This window comes from Etheostoma cragini, chromosome 9 (genome assembly GCF_013103735.1).
Source record: "Etheostoma cragini isolate CJK2018 chromosome 9, CSU_Ecrag_1.0, whole genome shotgun sequence".
NCBI classification, from domain to species: Eukaryota; Metazoa; Chordata; class Actinopteri; order Perciformes; family Percidae; genus Etheostoma; species Etheostoma cragini.
The window spans coordinates 27,250,311-27,266,729 of NC_048415.1; the positions used below are offsets into that span (position 1 = coordinate 27,250,311).

Consider the following 16,419-nt stretch of genomic DNA (forward strand, 5'->3'; position numbering starts at 1 on the left):
GGCCGGGGCTGGGATGATAGTGGAGGGTTGCTAGCTGGCTGGGGGCTGACCATGGATGTGTCCCCTGGCCGGGGCTGTAATGATAGTGGATGGTTGCTAGCTGGCTGGGGGCTGACCGTGGATGTGTCCCCGGGCCGGGGCTGGGATGATAGTGGAGGGTTGCTAGCTGGCTGGGGGCTGACCGTGGATGGGTCCCCGGACAGGGGCTGTAATGATAGTGGATGGTTGCTTGCTGGCAGGGGGCTGACCTTGGAATGGATGTGTCCGCGGACCGGTCTGCCTGAAACTATTAGTTCTGAAAAATACAGAGAGTTGTGTGGAGCTGATAGTCTTAATTAGCTTTGTAGCAACTCAATACGGACTAAAGCCTTAAACCAATCACAATCGTCACTAAGCGCCGGACAGAGCCACGGTGTCTCCGCAAATCAGCCTCGGGAAGGAACATGTTTTGGTGGAACATGTGTACGCTCAAAAGTTGTTTTAGTTGTGCAACAGAAAAGATAGTCTAGCTAGCTGTCTGGATTTACCCTGCAGAGATCTGAGGAGCAGGTGACCATAGTCCTCAGAAATCCACCGGAGTTTAGAATTACAACACTAAGGAAGAGGAAGGTGAAGGACATCCCGCGGATCTTCCAGCACGACAGTAGTCCCTTAAATGAGTCATTGTGGATACATCGATTAGTCAAATACAAATTGTGGAGCTGCTACCACTTGTGTACTGTTTATTACTATCAGCATTTCTTTAACAGTACCAGCAATTTCTATAGGACATGGACTTGGAGTGGAATGTCTGGTCATTTTTGTTCAGTGTCAACAGGGTCCAACAGCTCATTTTCAATCAGCCTCATTCATACACATACCAAGCACACCCCATCTTTCATCAAGCATTTGTAGCCTTGGACCATGATTGTTTCATTGTGTTAAGAACAGAGCGGTAAATGACACTGAGCTGAATGTGATTTGAGTCTGTACCAAAATAGAATCACATTCATTGAAAACAGGAAGTAAGCTTATAGCTTTTATTGCCACTGCAAAGCTGCTGGCAGGCTGGAAGAAAGAAAGAAGGGGTGGGTGGGGGTGTGGGTGCTGGAGACGGAAGCAAAAAGGGCACTGCGGCTTTCTGTGGCCTCCACTGCTGGTAAACAAGCTGGGACGTGTGAAATTGGATAAAAGGAAAAAGGCCATATAAACAGTGCGATCACTTAGAGCAGAGGAAAGAGGGAGGGATAGCGAGCGGCGAACAGCAGCTTCCTCTGAATGCAGGGCCCTGTGGGAGTGACAGAGAGGTGAGGAGAAGAGGGAGAGAGAAAAGAGAGGGAGCTTAATGGGGGATAAGTTTGCTTAGATTGTGGGGGGGGGGGTCCTGAGGGAAACGCACAGACGTACTTGAGAAGGCGAAAAACGCTGCAATCATCGGAGAGAGAATGGCTCGGATGCTGGAATGAGCTCCTGATGTGGGAAGGACGCTGAACTTTGAGGAGAAAAGACAGAAAGGAAGTAAGAAGGGTAGCAGTGCAGAGGACTGGGGATTGTGGGTAATACACTGAGCCTGCTGGATAGCATCCAGTTTGTCGCAGATAGAGGAGCTGTGAGCGGAAGGCTCAGACTGAGGCGTAAATCTTAAAAATTCTGGAAAATAGCAAAGCTGTCAAAACACATTAGAATCACACAGTGTTTCTGCTTATTGTATGACTCAAATGCTCTTTTGGGGGGGAGATAATGGACAATGGAAACAATAGAAATGTATTCATCCTCCCACTGCTATTAAAGCCACGTTTTCTTTTCGCACAACCCGCCTCCTCTCTTCAGCTTGCAGATGTAGCAGCAGTAAATTTTTCTCTGCTGAAGGATTACTATCTATCAGCTAGTGCCACTGAGATTGATCACCTCCAACCTCTCCCCCCTGAGATTTTATAAATATCCTTCAGAATGTGCTTCTGTGCCGCCTAAAAGCCCGTAAAAAATTATCATTGAAAAAGTTTGCAGAGCTGTAGGCACTACTTTGCTAGAAGCGCCAAAAAGTATCACAGAGGATAGAAGGCTCAAAGAGTTGAGGAGACAGATGAGCAGAACATCCAGCAGCACAACTTTTAGCTGTTAAGGTTTCAAGGTTTATTCTCCAGACTATTTAAAACAAAGTTGGAAGATTGAAGTGATTTCAAACAGTTTTGCAAGGCAAACTATTTAGTCCTGTCCATTGTGGCAACAGATCATTCAACTTGTGTTTTCAGGGAGGGATTTTAGGGACAAACAATGGATTTTGTCATTTAATTTGGATGAACATGACACAATCCCTTTGGATACAGGGGTGAAACCCCTACAGTGCACTGCCTCTGGACCAAAAAGTCCTCCAAACCTGTTCCTACCCTCTACTATGACCCACAGGAGGGTTTTATAAACGAGCGCTCCTTAGTGGGAGCAGGAAATACGTCCTCATATCTAAATCAGAGAATGCAATGGTCACGGATTTAAACACATCGTTAACGTTGTGAAATGGTCCCAGTTTGGTTAGGTTCCGTCCTCTGGGTGCAATTTTTTCAAAAGGGTTGTGCGTAGTGTCTTAATTCATTCATTCAAAAGGTGTGTTTTGGGCGTAGCATGGAATCAACCAATCAAGTGTCATCTCCCGTTCCCTTTAAAAGCCAGGCACGTTTGTAGCTTGGCGCATTGCAAATAAGGTACTTAATCTTTTGCATGTGTGTGTGCTGCTGCATTTCCCTGTGTGTGTGTGTGTGTGTGTGTGTGTGTAACAAGCACAGTGTCCGCGCTCTGTGCACGAGGCTAGGCGCATTTTACTAATGCGCTGTTAAAATTCACAGAACTTCTGCGTTATTGACTTTAAACCAGGATGGGCGCAGATGCATTGGCTATTTAAACGAGCGTGGGCGCGGGACGGGAAATTAACAACCACGATGGTCTTAAAATTCAAACACAATTGCACCGAGTGCAAGATAGAGCCCCAAAACTACTTAGTTAAGTTGTTAAAAAGGAGAGTGGTGTGGGTTCAAATCAGACGTTACTCTACTTCTGGTTATGCACGTGACGCTGAAAGCGGCGTGACTCATTATGTTCAATAAAGTTAATAAACCCCCCGGTTTCCTTTAACTGGGTCTCCTGGATGAAAGCCATGTGTCTGTTTGACCAATCCAACCCCCTCCACCCACCCCCAACCTGCCTGTTTATGCAGAAAGTTGGCACTCTTATACTTTGGCACATTGCGTCCTTATTTACTACCGTAAGTACAAAGTGAAATATCAAACACAAAGACAATCAAATGAAAATAAGAACATATTTAAATAGCAAGTTAACTAGACAGCAGCAGGCGTAATTGGACAAAATGTCGGGTGTTCACTGAGGAAGCCTGTTTCTGCAGAACATCTGGAAGAGAGTCAAAACTAAACCGCAGAAGAGGAAAATAACACGCTACTACTGTGTGCTTGTGGTATTCAGTCACCTGCCAGACTCCACAGCAAAGGTATTATTTTAGTTGTATTGTATTGATTTAATTTCTTTTTCTGAAATGGCCTTGATGCCAATATAAAACCTTATGGCTATGCTATGTAAAACACACACCGATGTACTGTACGTGGGTATTTTTTGGTGGGAGGACAGTCTGCCAAACAGTTGTCCCCCCCTTCACTTTGAGGGCCCTGTGGTCGCTCATCTCATTTTAGACATAAGCTAAATGAAGGTACTGTATTGGGTGTTTAGTGGCCTTACAACAATGTGTGCGCCTCGACCCCCCAACAGCAAAAAGGTCCTGCAAAATTACACAATATCATTACTATTCAGTGGAATAGAGTGGAACTAGCAGAAGGAATGTACATTGCATCCTTGCTCTCAAACAATTCAATGCATCCTCGTAGCTAAAGCACAAGACACATGTAAAGCAGGAACCCACTCAATGAAATATTGCTCCCCAGCACTACTAAAAAAAACTTCACGGAACACCTCTCAAATATTTGCTTAATGACAAACCCCCTCCTCTGCTTGATGAAAAGTCATCAAGTCAACTCCACTCCTTCCACTACTCAATCAACAACATTATTCCACTCGACTTTATGCATAATTTCTCTCACCACTGCACCACTTCCTACAACAGAAAACATTTTAAAAATGAAGCGATGTTATCTCAGTGGCATGCAAATGTAAAGCTTTCTCGACAACTTTTTTAATCAAAAGAATGCACGTCCGCTAACGCACTACATAAACATCTGTCTTACAAGTCATTGAGTCTAAAATTCAGCATAAAGGCTTATTTATGCCTGTGCCTGTGGGGGGGACATGATTTCCTTTAAATCATTGTTAGGATGACGATGGTCTACATCGACATCGTTTCATTTCCTGGATTTTGCCGGGTGTTCTGCTTTTCTTCCAGATGTCGGTCACCTTCTTCTTTCTTTGTGTTGTAATTCTAACCTCTGGTGGAGTTTTGAGGACTACGGTTAACAGCTCCTCAGATCTCTGCTGGGTAAATCCACTAAGATGAAGATTAATAAGGATGGATTTTAGAAAGTTAGAAATTGGGACCTAAGTCATCAAGAACAAATCAAATTCCCTTCAAATTTTCCATCTGTCCAATTGGCAATTGTCCCCCCTCTGGAGCAGATCTATCCCAAAAAGTACTAACAAAAACCAACAATATAAAACTATTGGTTGCCATGTGGTTGTTGGAGAGCGGTGAAATGGTGCAGGGATATCAGAATATCAGAGGAAGGAGCAGGGACAGTTTGGCTGTGGGAGGATGAGCCTGGAGCAAGCCGGCTGCCAACTGGTGCACACTCCCTCTGATGTGGATGGCAATTATTCACACACTGCAACGTGTGTGCAGTGTGTAGTCGTCATGATAAATGATGGATAAGCAATATTTTGGAAATATATTGTGTAGCACATGTCATGTGTCAGGCAAGATACCAGAGGAGTAAAGCGATGTCTGCTTCATGGAGAATGATTTGGGAGTGATAATATTAATTATGGCTGGCCGATGGTGAGTGTGAGAGAAGCCGGGGTGATGAACTGAATAATCTGTATGGATTTTATTTATTTTTTACACCGCCATATTTTTACTGGATCATGTTGTCTTCTCTGCTTCAACCTGCACACTCCTCTCTTATTTTCCCATCTCATCTCAACACTTGTTTCTTATATTGCCCAATTCAATTAAATAGTTTTCTTTCAGATTACAACTAGTTTACCAAAAAAATACCATGACTCTCCTCCACCCCACAGGACAACTGCATTTATATTTTGAACTGTCCCGGTTTATCAATTTTCTGTTTATGGATGAAGACATTTCCACCATCAATGAATGCAGAAAAGTGTCTGACGCTTACATTTTGATTGTATATGTATTATATAAGTATGTCTATGATACAAGTTATTTAGCTGTTGTTTCATTTTTTAAAACTCAAACGATGATTCTAAATCAAGTCATCTGTACCTTTAAATCACTGTTTCAGCAAGATTATATTTAAGACACAATGTCAATGGATTTTTAAGGCAAAGTATAGCAAATATAGTCTGTGTAAAGAGCTTGGTTTGATTATTCAGATGGATTAGGATACTGAATTCCATCCGGAGAGCGAAGGAAACACCCATCATAATATACTTGATAAACGGCATATACGGTGTGTGTAGTTGCCAATGTGCTTGGAAGGGTCTAAGACCATGGCATGTCGAAATGCTGTTTGTTTCCACAACATGACAAATGTTCAACAAATGTCTCACGGCCACAAATGTCACGTATAATTCATTTGCACGCGTCAGCCCCGATCACACGCTCTCGCTATGAACGTCGGAGAGAAAGAGAGTGTGAAATATGTGTTGAAATTAATGAATCAGTAAGGAAGCAAAGCCAGGTCCAGGGCTGACATTGTTTTAACAAGCAGTATTCTTCAATTGTGTTTACAGCCTTCACCCAGAGGAGCCTTGTTGAGCCAGAGCCCCGTAAGGCTTACAGGAATATTTATAGTCCCATTCGCTAACACAGTCCAACTTGCTGCACTTGTCTCACAGAGCATTAAGTGACAAGCAGCACAGTTATTTAAAGTGAATTACACCTTGCAAATTGATCCATGTAGCACCTATTTAAAGTTTATTACGTTTCCAATATCCAACCGGCTACAAATCTGCACCGCGACTCACTAATCAGGATGGAACGATTTTTCTCGGGCAATAAATTCTTTTGGTTTTTTTGATTTGAAGGGTAATGATGCAATGAGATGTTTCACATCTTCTAATGATGGGATGTTCTGTCACTGCATCGTGTTTGAGTGCCATCACTTGAGGCCGCACATCAATAACACAGAGTCTGCATTACAAAATGGGGGCTGGGAGTGATAGGTGGAATAGTTAAGCATGTAGGTTTTCAATTGTATTTCATCTATTCTAAGGATCCACCACAGAAGGCTTAGTTCGAGGTAACCAGATCCCACATCTGAGAATAGATTGGAATGTACTGTATGTCTATTAGAAGGGTCTTAAAAATAAGGAGTAGTTTGAAGGTAACACTGTAACACAGAAATGGATAAACAGAAGAAAACTATAAAAGAGGAGTTAGTCTGATGTTCAGAGAGACACTTTGGGTACACACTTGTGTGTGTGTGTGTACCCACGGTTATCTTCCTTGTTCATTAATTGAATAAAGCTGCATTTAATCTAAATTTATCGGACTCGTCAAGTCTCCTCCATCATTTCCGGCCATGATTCCCAGATATCAGGGAGTTTCAAAGATGTCCGACAAATAGATTTTAGGCAAATGTAGGATCCAGCAGTTGTGTAGTATGTCTCAAATTGGATACTCTGCACACTTGTGCAAGTGCACAAGTACATTTCAACAAGGTAGTGTTGCCTCACATCGCACGCCGACGTTAAGCGCTCAATCAGTGTTGCGTGCAGGATTCTACTTCAGAGTACACATGTAAAGAACGCCTGCCCTCTGGAGCTGTTTACCGTGACAGAAATCAGCTGTTCTTGTCACATTGAAAGTGTATGAGAGTGTGCTTTTAGCATGCTTTTATCATATCATGATGACCTGGGGTCTGTTTCAGAAAGCAGGTTTAGTGAAAACTTTGAGTTTGTTCACCCTGAGACAAGGGGAACTTTGGGTCTTCTGTTTCAGAAAGGGAGGTCAGTTACTATGGTAACTGAGCTTGTAAACCTTACCTGGTCCCGAGCGGGTTTTCTTCTCTCAGTCTCCTCCCTGTGACACAGCGCTCCTTCATTTCCTCATTCATTCAGTCAGTCTGTAGCAGGCGCAGTTCAGCACAGTTTGTTATCTGCACGATTGAAAAAACAGGGTTGGTTTATTAAATATGATGACGATATATGCAGAGTATAAAACCGTTTTGTTCCGCACATGGCACTTCCTCGTGTCCACGATCCTGTTGATGAAGCTGTATTACTTCTCAGTGAGTTAAACATACATTGGGAGGCGATATTCAAGTTCCGACTATAGATGTATTTTCATTTTCAGATAACTTCCTATTTGAGTGGTATCATTTTTCTTCCCAGTCTATCTGTTATGTAGCCAACATAAAACTTAATAATAATAATAATAATAATAATAATGAGGATGTGACAGAACGAATCTGCTGGGATCAGAGGGAGGAGACTGAGACAAACTTGAGGTTTCTTAAAGGGCCGTGAACCACCAACCCAATAATCAGCCGTCCGACAGTCTGGTGACTCAAGTGTGTTCGGTGTGTTCCGTGCCGTCGTCCATCCGTAATGGTCCGGATGGGCCAGCGGCCTTCATTTTGGCCGACTTGATATGGTCTGGAGGCGGGCACTGCCGGCAGTCGGACTCAAATGACCAATCTGGGATGACTAAAGTCTCTCAAAATGTGACGAAATTTTTTAAACTGACCTTTGTGGATCTGAAACGAAAACAGATTCAGCAGCCGCACGGCTTGTTTCTCCTTAAAATGTGTTCAGAAACACGTTTCGGTGAGTAAAATATGAGATTGTATTCTGAACAAGCCGTTATGACAGTCTGGCTTTGAATTCCCAGAGAAACCAGACCCACGTGACACGTTCGTCCAATCAGATGCCGGTTTTAATTTTTGGGTGACAATACAGATTAGCGCCGCCTGTTTGTTATGGCGACGTCTTACGTCCCATCACTTTGGGGTTTTCCAAGGGAGTTTTTGGAAAAACTCGGGTAGACTGATCAGATCAACTGCTTTTTCTGTCGAGGGTCAGCCGTCTGGTCGGTGTACCTACTTCTCAAGAAAACCTGCACCCGACCTTCTTTATAAACTCAGTTACCATAGTAACTGACTGATGTTGAGTTACCGTTCTTCTTCACAATTGCTGGTGCTGCCGCATCAAGTAGCACGAATCACTAATTTACACAGATCATGGCAAAATGACCAAAATTTCCAAAGAACAAGCAGAAAAACAACAAGATCTGCCCAACACAGATCTACCCTGCAGAGACTGTGAATGCAGCCATTGAGTTGATTCACAATGAACTAGACTGGCTCTGTTCATGGCAGTGAGGGGAAATGTCACTCATGCAACAGCATGGCTTTTTTGTTTCAAATGGCAATGGAGTTTTACGCATTATGCTGTAAGCTGAAGCAGACTGTGCTACAACAACAACAATACTTATTGTTGAGCACTGCTATAGAATTGTCAGTACAAAATAATTCCCGATTATTACAACTTTGGTCTGGCAAAACAATCTCAACACACACAGGGTCCAAATACTTTCTTGTTCTAAATCAACAGAGGTCATAATTCTGGGCATGTTATCATCCTTAAAAGCTGAGCTTGACAAACTCCATCTGCTGATGATGTGTGATATGTATCAATGGCGACATGAAGCCTCACGAATAGGGTTGGGTATTAGGGTATTTAACAATAACTTTAAATGTATCACAGGGTTTACTAGTTTCAAGTGAACGCACCGTCTGTCAAGTGAAGTGTTAACTAGTGTCACGTGCAGCGAAGCTTGTGTTGCCTCTAACGTGTGTTTCAGAGTATCAAAGAGCAGCAAAGGCATATCAGTGGACCCGAAATGAGGCATTGAAGTCTGCGTTGGAATTCCGCCCGGTAGATAACGGTTGTTTAGGCACCGGTGCCTTATTAGCACCGGGTTTCCGTACCCAACCCTACTCAAGAAGCATTGAAGCTTCCAGCAAACTGGTTGGCAAAAGGGTTAATTTCTTGAGGCTTTATTTGCTCACGATACTACTGTTGTTAAAAGAGTGTAAAACAGGCACATAAATTACAGATGATAAATGTCAGGGGTGTCAAACATACAGCCCGTGGGCCAAAACCGGCCCGCCAAAGGATCCAATCAGGCCTACTAGATGACTTTGCAGATAAGGAATTAATTCCAATTTTAATTGGAATATTACCGCTCTCTCCCGGGTTTGGCCTTAGAACGCTTGCATAGCAGACGCAACTTGCCTTTGCCAGCATTAAGCTGAAAAAGCAATTCTGTGGCAGATAAAGTTTCTGATCTTTCTACAGCGGTTTACTGGTCTAGCCCACTTGAGATCAAATTAGGTTTACGTGGCCCATGAATCCCATGGGATCCGTGATACACTGAATTAGAGACGTTTTTTTGAATGTATTTTGCGCTAAAGACGGACCATGAAGAAAAAATTCAATATCCAAGTAATCCATTCATATCAATATAATTTGTATATTCTGGTGGTATAGTAAAATGAACATAACTGTATTATAAATGGATTTCCTTGAGAGCAATGCGGCTATCAAACGTGTGTAAATCCATCATTTTGGTCATAATATAAAATCAGGAGGGGTATTATTAGTAGGCTATTAACTGCTATAACTGGAAAGTGGTTTAACTGGACAGATGGCGGGGAATATGCTCGTGCAGATCATTTGAAACACTTCATAAACCAGTCACATGCTACGGACTAGCAGCGAGGCTTCGGATGTCATCAATGACGTCATTTTTCTAAAGCCATAAAAGCCTCGATACACGCTTCACGGATAACTTCGAGACCCGAGTTTTAATAATCATCCTTTAATGTAAGTATGGTGTAATACACACCTACACAAATACAACACTAAAAAAGGTCTACAGTATTTGTTAGTTGGCTTTTCTTTGTGAGTTAAAGATAGTGTTCCATCTCACAGAGTGATGGATAATAACTAACGGCAGCTCAACCTGCTCAGCCCGACACCTTCAAGACATTGTGTCTCCTGGCAGCAGCGTGAGTGGGTCCTGTGGGCTTGGGATACGGGAGAGACTGCCGTGTTGTCTAATGATGGCAGGGAAATAGCCAGGGTCGGTCTCAGGTCTCCACGGCTGTCCGGAAAGTTTGTGAAGTTGTTTTGCATTATTGGATTTGTCTTCAGGATGTCACTGATGCGGATCCTCCGCTGTGCTGCTTCCTTTCCTCCCTGGCCTCAGAGGGGGGACTCTTCACTCCCAACGCAGCAGCCTGCCTCTGTCTGTCTCACCTTTGATTCACTGTCCTCCTCGGATTTTATATACCACATGTGGTCTGTGTGCAAATATCTTCATTTGTAAAGTAACTAGTAATTAAAGCTGTCAGATGACTGTAGTGGAGTAAAAAGTACAATAGTTTTCTCTGACGTGTAGCGGAGTAGAAGTGGCATGAAAAAAATACTATATTTTGACTATGGAACAATACTGGAGTAAATGTACTTAGTCAAGTCATGTACTTAGTTCCACCTTTGTTTGTGTGTGTGTGTGTGTGTGTGTGTGTGTGTCCAACATCCTCCATACTCATATATAGTCCTGCCTCACTGAACACCCACAAGTGTCCAAAATGTAACATGGTGGGTAGGCTGTCAAAAACAGGTAAACTGCAAAAAGTATAGTTGCCAAAGGTTTCATCAAAATATGGAAATTTGGAAAAGTTACACATATACATATATATATTTATAAGTATAAACTTATACATACTGTATGAGTCAGTATGTACTGTATATATACATATATATATTGTGTATGTGTATGTATAAATAGACACTGGGTTGAGTTGTCAGCACCTCGTTGAGGCCGTCGTGGTTGTGTACAGTTGCCATAGTTACAGGTGTTGTTCTCATCTATGGCAGGGTTAGCAAAAAAAGGCATAGTGACTTGATCATTCCACTTTATCCATGATGTTCCACTTCATTGTCGCCGGAAATTCCGTCAGGTGTCACTCTAGTCGGATTTCTTATAATTTTAAACTCCGGCAGATTTATGAGGACTGTGGTTAACTTCTCCGCCAAAACAAGTTACTTCCTAGGCTATTTTGCGCCTATCCTAGGCACCGTTGCACCATTGCTTTCCACCGCCCAAGACAACTGGGATTGGTTTAAAGAAATGCCAGTAAACCGGAGCACATCTTTCTTCCATCCCAGAATGCTGTGTGGACTAGCCAGACCCTCCTTCGCAGTGCTGCGGAGGAAGGTCTGGCTATGCGAGACTATTACCACTGTAACATAACTGACTGCCTATCCTCAGTAAATGGCTGTTATTCCCACTCTGCTGTTTGAACACAGTTGGGTAGTCTGTCATTCTTGATCACTGTTCATTATCCCAGCTACCTGTCCTCTCCACTGTAGAGCAGCAAATCATTGAGCAGATGGATTTACTCATCTGCTCTACTCTCTGAAAGACCTGCTAAAATGTCTGATACTATTAATGCAAAACAATCCCCATACTTTAAGTTTTAAATGGTTGACAGCACATTAATCCTGCACTCATTCTTAGTAATACCCCATATTAACACCAAAACAATAGTCAACCAAAATTACAATAAGTTTTACATCCACATCCTTAGCCCTCTAAAATGCCAGGTTAATGTTAGCTTTTTGTTAATGGCAAATTGTGGGTCTTTTGGTAGCTTTGTCAAAAAAAGTTTTTTTGATGAACATTTTTTTTAAAGCTGGGCCAAAGTAACTCAATTCAAAAAAAATTGTGGTGTCAAGTCATAACAAGAGTTATCACGAGACACTTGACAAATAGAGTAGGTCCAGACCACACTCCATAATTTATAAAGTCTCAACAATTCTAGTAACTCCCCCAAGAGCAAGCATAGTGCGACAGTGTGACAGTGGAAAGAAAAGCTCTTAAGAGAACCAGTTTGCAGACCTCGACCTTGTACACCTCGGATAAATGTGTAAGTCGAGCACCATCTTGATTTATCTTCCACAGATAAAAAGTACCCTCTGGTAGTGCTATGTGATTAGAGGATCCTGATTGTGTTTCTCACATGCACACACACACACTTGTTAGACCTCAAGGATACACAAAATGTCTTAAGATGAGAAACACTGAATATGAACAGAAACCTTGAGTGTTCACAAGAAAACTCCCCTCTGGGCACCTGATATTATACTCTTTGGATGTCAGAACATTTCGTATGTACTGGCTTTAATTACTGACCAGCTTAATTACTAAAAGAGGAAATGTTCTTACCCGGATAGACACTTACACTATACCAGCTGTATTGTGTGGAGCACCACCGCCCTTTTCTGACATTGTAGCCATGATATTGCCGGATTGACTATTGACAGCAAGCACAAATCGACCAATGGTAACCATCATTCAATGTGCTTTCAGCCCTTTGTTGAACAGAGAGCACCATATAGTGGGCTCAGAAGATAAATAAAATAGTTCATGAAGATTCATGAGGCTCCATTTTGCCATCACTACTTTCCATTGAAAAAATAGTGTGTTGTGTGAATAAAGTTCAAATCTAACCTGGACACGTCAGCACACAGAGAGACAGACCAGTCCTTTGATTTTTCAGCCACTGTGTGAGTTGGAGGAAAAGGTTTCACTGTAAAACCGTGGTGGCAGATGGCCTTCAGCCATTGGAGAGTCATTGAGGCACAGGGTATCAGTCTGCTTGGGACCATACACAACATCAGTAACACACAGACAAACGGAGATAGTTGGCATGTTAAATCACTTATCATACAACTCAAATGCCAAAGTGCGGGATTATCACATTGTATATATGCTGGGTCGGGAACCTTGATACTTTTTAGGCACAGACCTAAATACCTCAACAGTACCAATTATCAAAAAAATGCCTCGTCATTCGATACCAAATTTGAATACCTATCATCAGCAACAATGAGCCAAGATCTAATATTGCTTGATCCAAAGATTGACTGTCTAACGTCAACGAGGCATGCGGGAAAAACAATATGAACACAAAGATAGGGCTCACTGGTTTGTGTTGTTGTACTTTGAGAGGCTTGACTACAGTATGTATCACTTTCATGGGAGGGAGCTGAAAAAAAAGATTTGTATCATAATTTCTTTTGTTAAAAAGAATTTTATAAAATTGGTATCGGAAATCATTCAGGAACAGATATCAAAAAAGCGGAATCAACATCATTACGGGTATCAAAAACAACACCCAGCCCTACACATATATCAATTTGGTGATGTGTTGATTATATAGCCAGGGTGATAAAGCAACAATCAAAAGCACAACCAAATGAAGTACATCACTACTCACTATGCTGACAGTATTATATCCTAATTTACTCTGCTCCATGTGTGTAACTCAGTGAGTGTGAACTGACTCTGGATCATCCTGCTCATTTGCAGCAGAGGACTTTTGCAGCCAGCCCGTTCTCTGATCCCATCATGGTGAAGCTCCACAGTGGGATGGCCCGACAAACCGAGGACTCTGAGATGCTGTGGGTGATGGGTCCCGTGCTGGCAGTCATTCTCATCATCATTATAGTCATTGCTATTCTTCTCTTCAAGAGGTGAGTCTAATGGAAAAAACAGCAGAGAGCTTCTGTCCTGTTACATTTCAGAAAAGTCTAAAATAGAGTGCTAATCACTTAGCCACCATGCTGTCTAAAGGCAAATTTATGCTAATGTTAGCGTTGATGTAGCTGTATAACCAAATCTAATGCTAATTTAGCCAGCTATCCCACCATGTTTTTCTGGCTCACACCCAGCCACTAAGGGACTTCAGTCGAGATGAAAGGGGACAACAGCCCCACATCCACAATTAGCCAGCCACTATTTAGCTTAAAGCAACTGGAAACCAGCCAGCAATAATTCCAACAGAGGGTAATAGCAATGCTAATAATAGAAAGTGAAATGTTCCGTTGGGGAAAAGGACCATATTGCCCCACGCTTTTGAGTCTTGCCGGCTGCCGTGTTGTGCTGAAATTCTCACCCCTTTAGCATTTAGTGGTCTTCCGCACAGCCCTGAAGACATTTGGCAGCTCTCAGCAGGGTTGAGTAACAAGCCCATTTCCCCTCTGTGCTGAAAACCTCCAACAAGTGACACTGATGTGAAATATATTGTTATATTTTGGTTATAGCTGCTGGCTAATGTTAGCTTGCTTGCTCGCTAACTGGTCAACTAGCTAGATAACGCTAGCTACCAATACAAATCAAACCAAGAACACATAATTATGTGGGGGAAACTGCAGCCATATTATCAGAATGACATGAATAAACATTACTAAACGTAACGTGGATAAAACTGTAATGGATAAACCTAGCCGTGAACAGATATATTTTAATTGGCAATTGTGTTAAACTCCAATAATTCCACTACAAGACGTGATCAAAAGTCTGTGTTTACGTCCATTGTTTTGATTAAGAGACCCCTAGCTGCAGAAAATGACATACTGTACGTTTAAAGTGCAAAGGTCTTTATGAACTGTACGTAAAGGAAATTATTAGTGTATTGTTTAAAAACTCTGTCAGAGAACGAGACCTTGGTAAAGCCAGAAGCTACAATTTTAAATTTACATGAATCTATCTTAATATTGTATGCCCCTGTTGTGTTCTTTAGCCCCCCAATTTAGCACAAGTAGACACAGTTGTAGTAGCTGTGTCAACCCCCCATCCCCCTTCCCTATGCTAGCATACACATGTTCACTTTGTTTAATAAAGACAGGCCTAGTGTCAGTACTGCTTTGAAGCAGTGCATGCTCATTGTGTTCTTCCTCATCTAGCTGAGCGACCATTTAAGCCCAGTCCAGAGAAAGGCCTGGAGCATTTTTCTTCAGCACAGCAGATGACAACAACATTTAACAAGAGTCAGGCACCAAGAAATGGTCAGACTGGAGTATTTTCTAAAGTACAGACAGACATTTATTCTCGCTGAGCCGGCCTGAAGGCAAAGGCCCTCCATGGCATATGGGAGGAAAGCGCTGTGAGTTGCCCCACGGCGCTGCCCTTCCAGGCTAACAGTTGGCCCATGCTTCCTGTGCTTGGATCAAACATCTGGAGCTGCTGACGGGGGCTTCCATATGGCTACTGCTGTGTTGGAATGGCAACACTTGTTTAGTCTTTTTCTCATTTTGCTCGTTCTCTCTTGATGTGTCAGGATTTGTTTAGTAATGTTGGTACTGGGGAGTCTCTGAGGAAAGCAACTCAAACTGAAATCACTTGGTGTTGCAAGACTAAGTTGATGTATTGCATGTTTCATTCTTATAAATCAAATATTTATTACATTGCTAGAACACATTTTCCTAAATATATAACGGTATTATAGAAAGTTAAATGTTTTCAGTAGTTTACATTTATTTTAGTACACCTTGAAAATTGAGTTTAGCATGCATTGGGTAATGTATATGTTCAGTATATCTTAACCTTTGTGATACTGCATTTTTTGATGAATGAAGCAAAGCGTCTGTTTGAATCGGCAGGCTGCAGAAATGATGCACCAAGTCAGTGTTTCCAGATTGGTCTGTTTTCAGCCAAGAAAGTTAGGCATTTTTGTGTGTCTTTGGCTTGGAAACGTAATCTTTGTCTGGCAACACTACTTGTAGTACTTATCCTACATTTCCCATGAACACCAAGTCGTGATGCGTCAGACAACCGTAGGCTAGTGTGCGTGCGATCGATTACGAGCTAGGCTGAAATGGAGAAGACAAACAAACCAGAGGAGCTAAGGTTCAAGTTAAATTAATTTGAAAAAAAACGTGGCTAGTGGAAAATCTGATTGGATGGCAACTTTTAAAATCAACTAGCCATGATGGTTAGTGATCAAAACTGTTTGAATAAAGCGCCCTCTGCGCACCAATTCAACAATCAAGAGTTGTACAGGCGTTTGCAAGTGTGAAACAAAACAGGGAGAGGGTAAGAACGGCACCTGCACTTATAGTATCCTGACAAGCCAGACCCACATCAAGATTCTGGGTCTTGGAACCCCCCCATTGGCAGGGCTTAATCCGAGGGGCGGGATAAACGGTTGTCTTTCAAATTCCCTCTGCACGCAATAGGATAGTGCTACCGTACCCAGTTGGCAGAACTCCAAACACATCCTCCTTTTTAAAGAATGACTCCAGAGCTTAACTCCAAGACTTCCAGAGTCACGACCGAAGCCGATTGGAAAGGCTGCTGTTCGCTAGCAGCAGAAATCTTCTTTGTTTTGAAGTACCTGGGAATTCCCGCGTAACCGTTGCAACTCTGCCGTCCTTATGTTAAGCCCA

The 16,419-nt window shown here is 42.4% G+C and overlaps 1 protein-coding gene across 29 annotated transcripts in view; it reads left to right on the forward strand.

Moving 5' to 3' along the window:
* ptprfa (protein tyrosine phosphatase receptor type Fa) overlaps positions 1-16,419 on the forward strand; it is a 362,404-nt gene that overhangs the window by 294,867 nt on the left and 51,118 nt on the right. For all 29 annotated transcript variants that reach the window (XM_034882227.1, XM_034882230.1, XM_034882238.1 and 26 more), the window contains one exon: positions 13,562-13,725. In XM_034882227.1, coding sequence (XP_034738118.1) covers positions 13,562-13,725 — 164 coding nt within the window. The remainder of the gene's footprint in view (positions 1-13,561; positions 13,726-16,419) is intronic.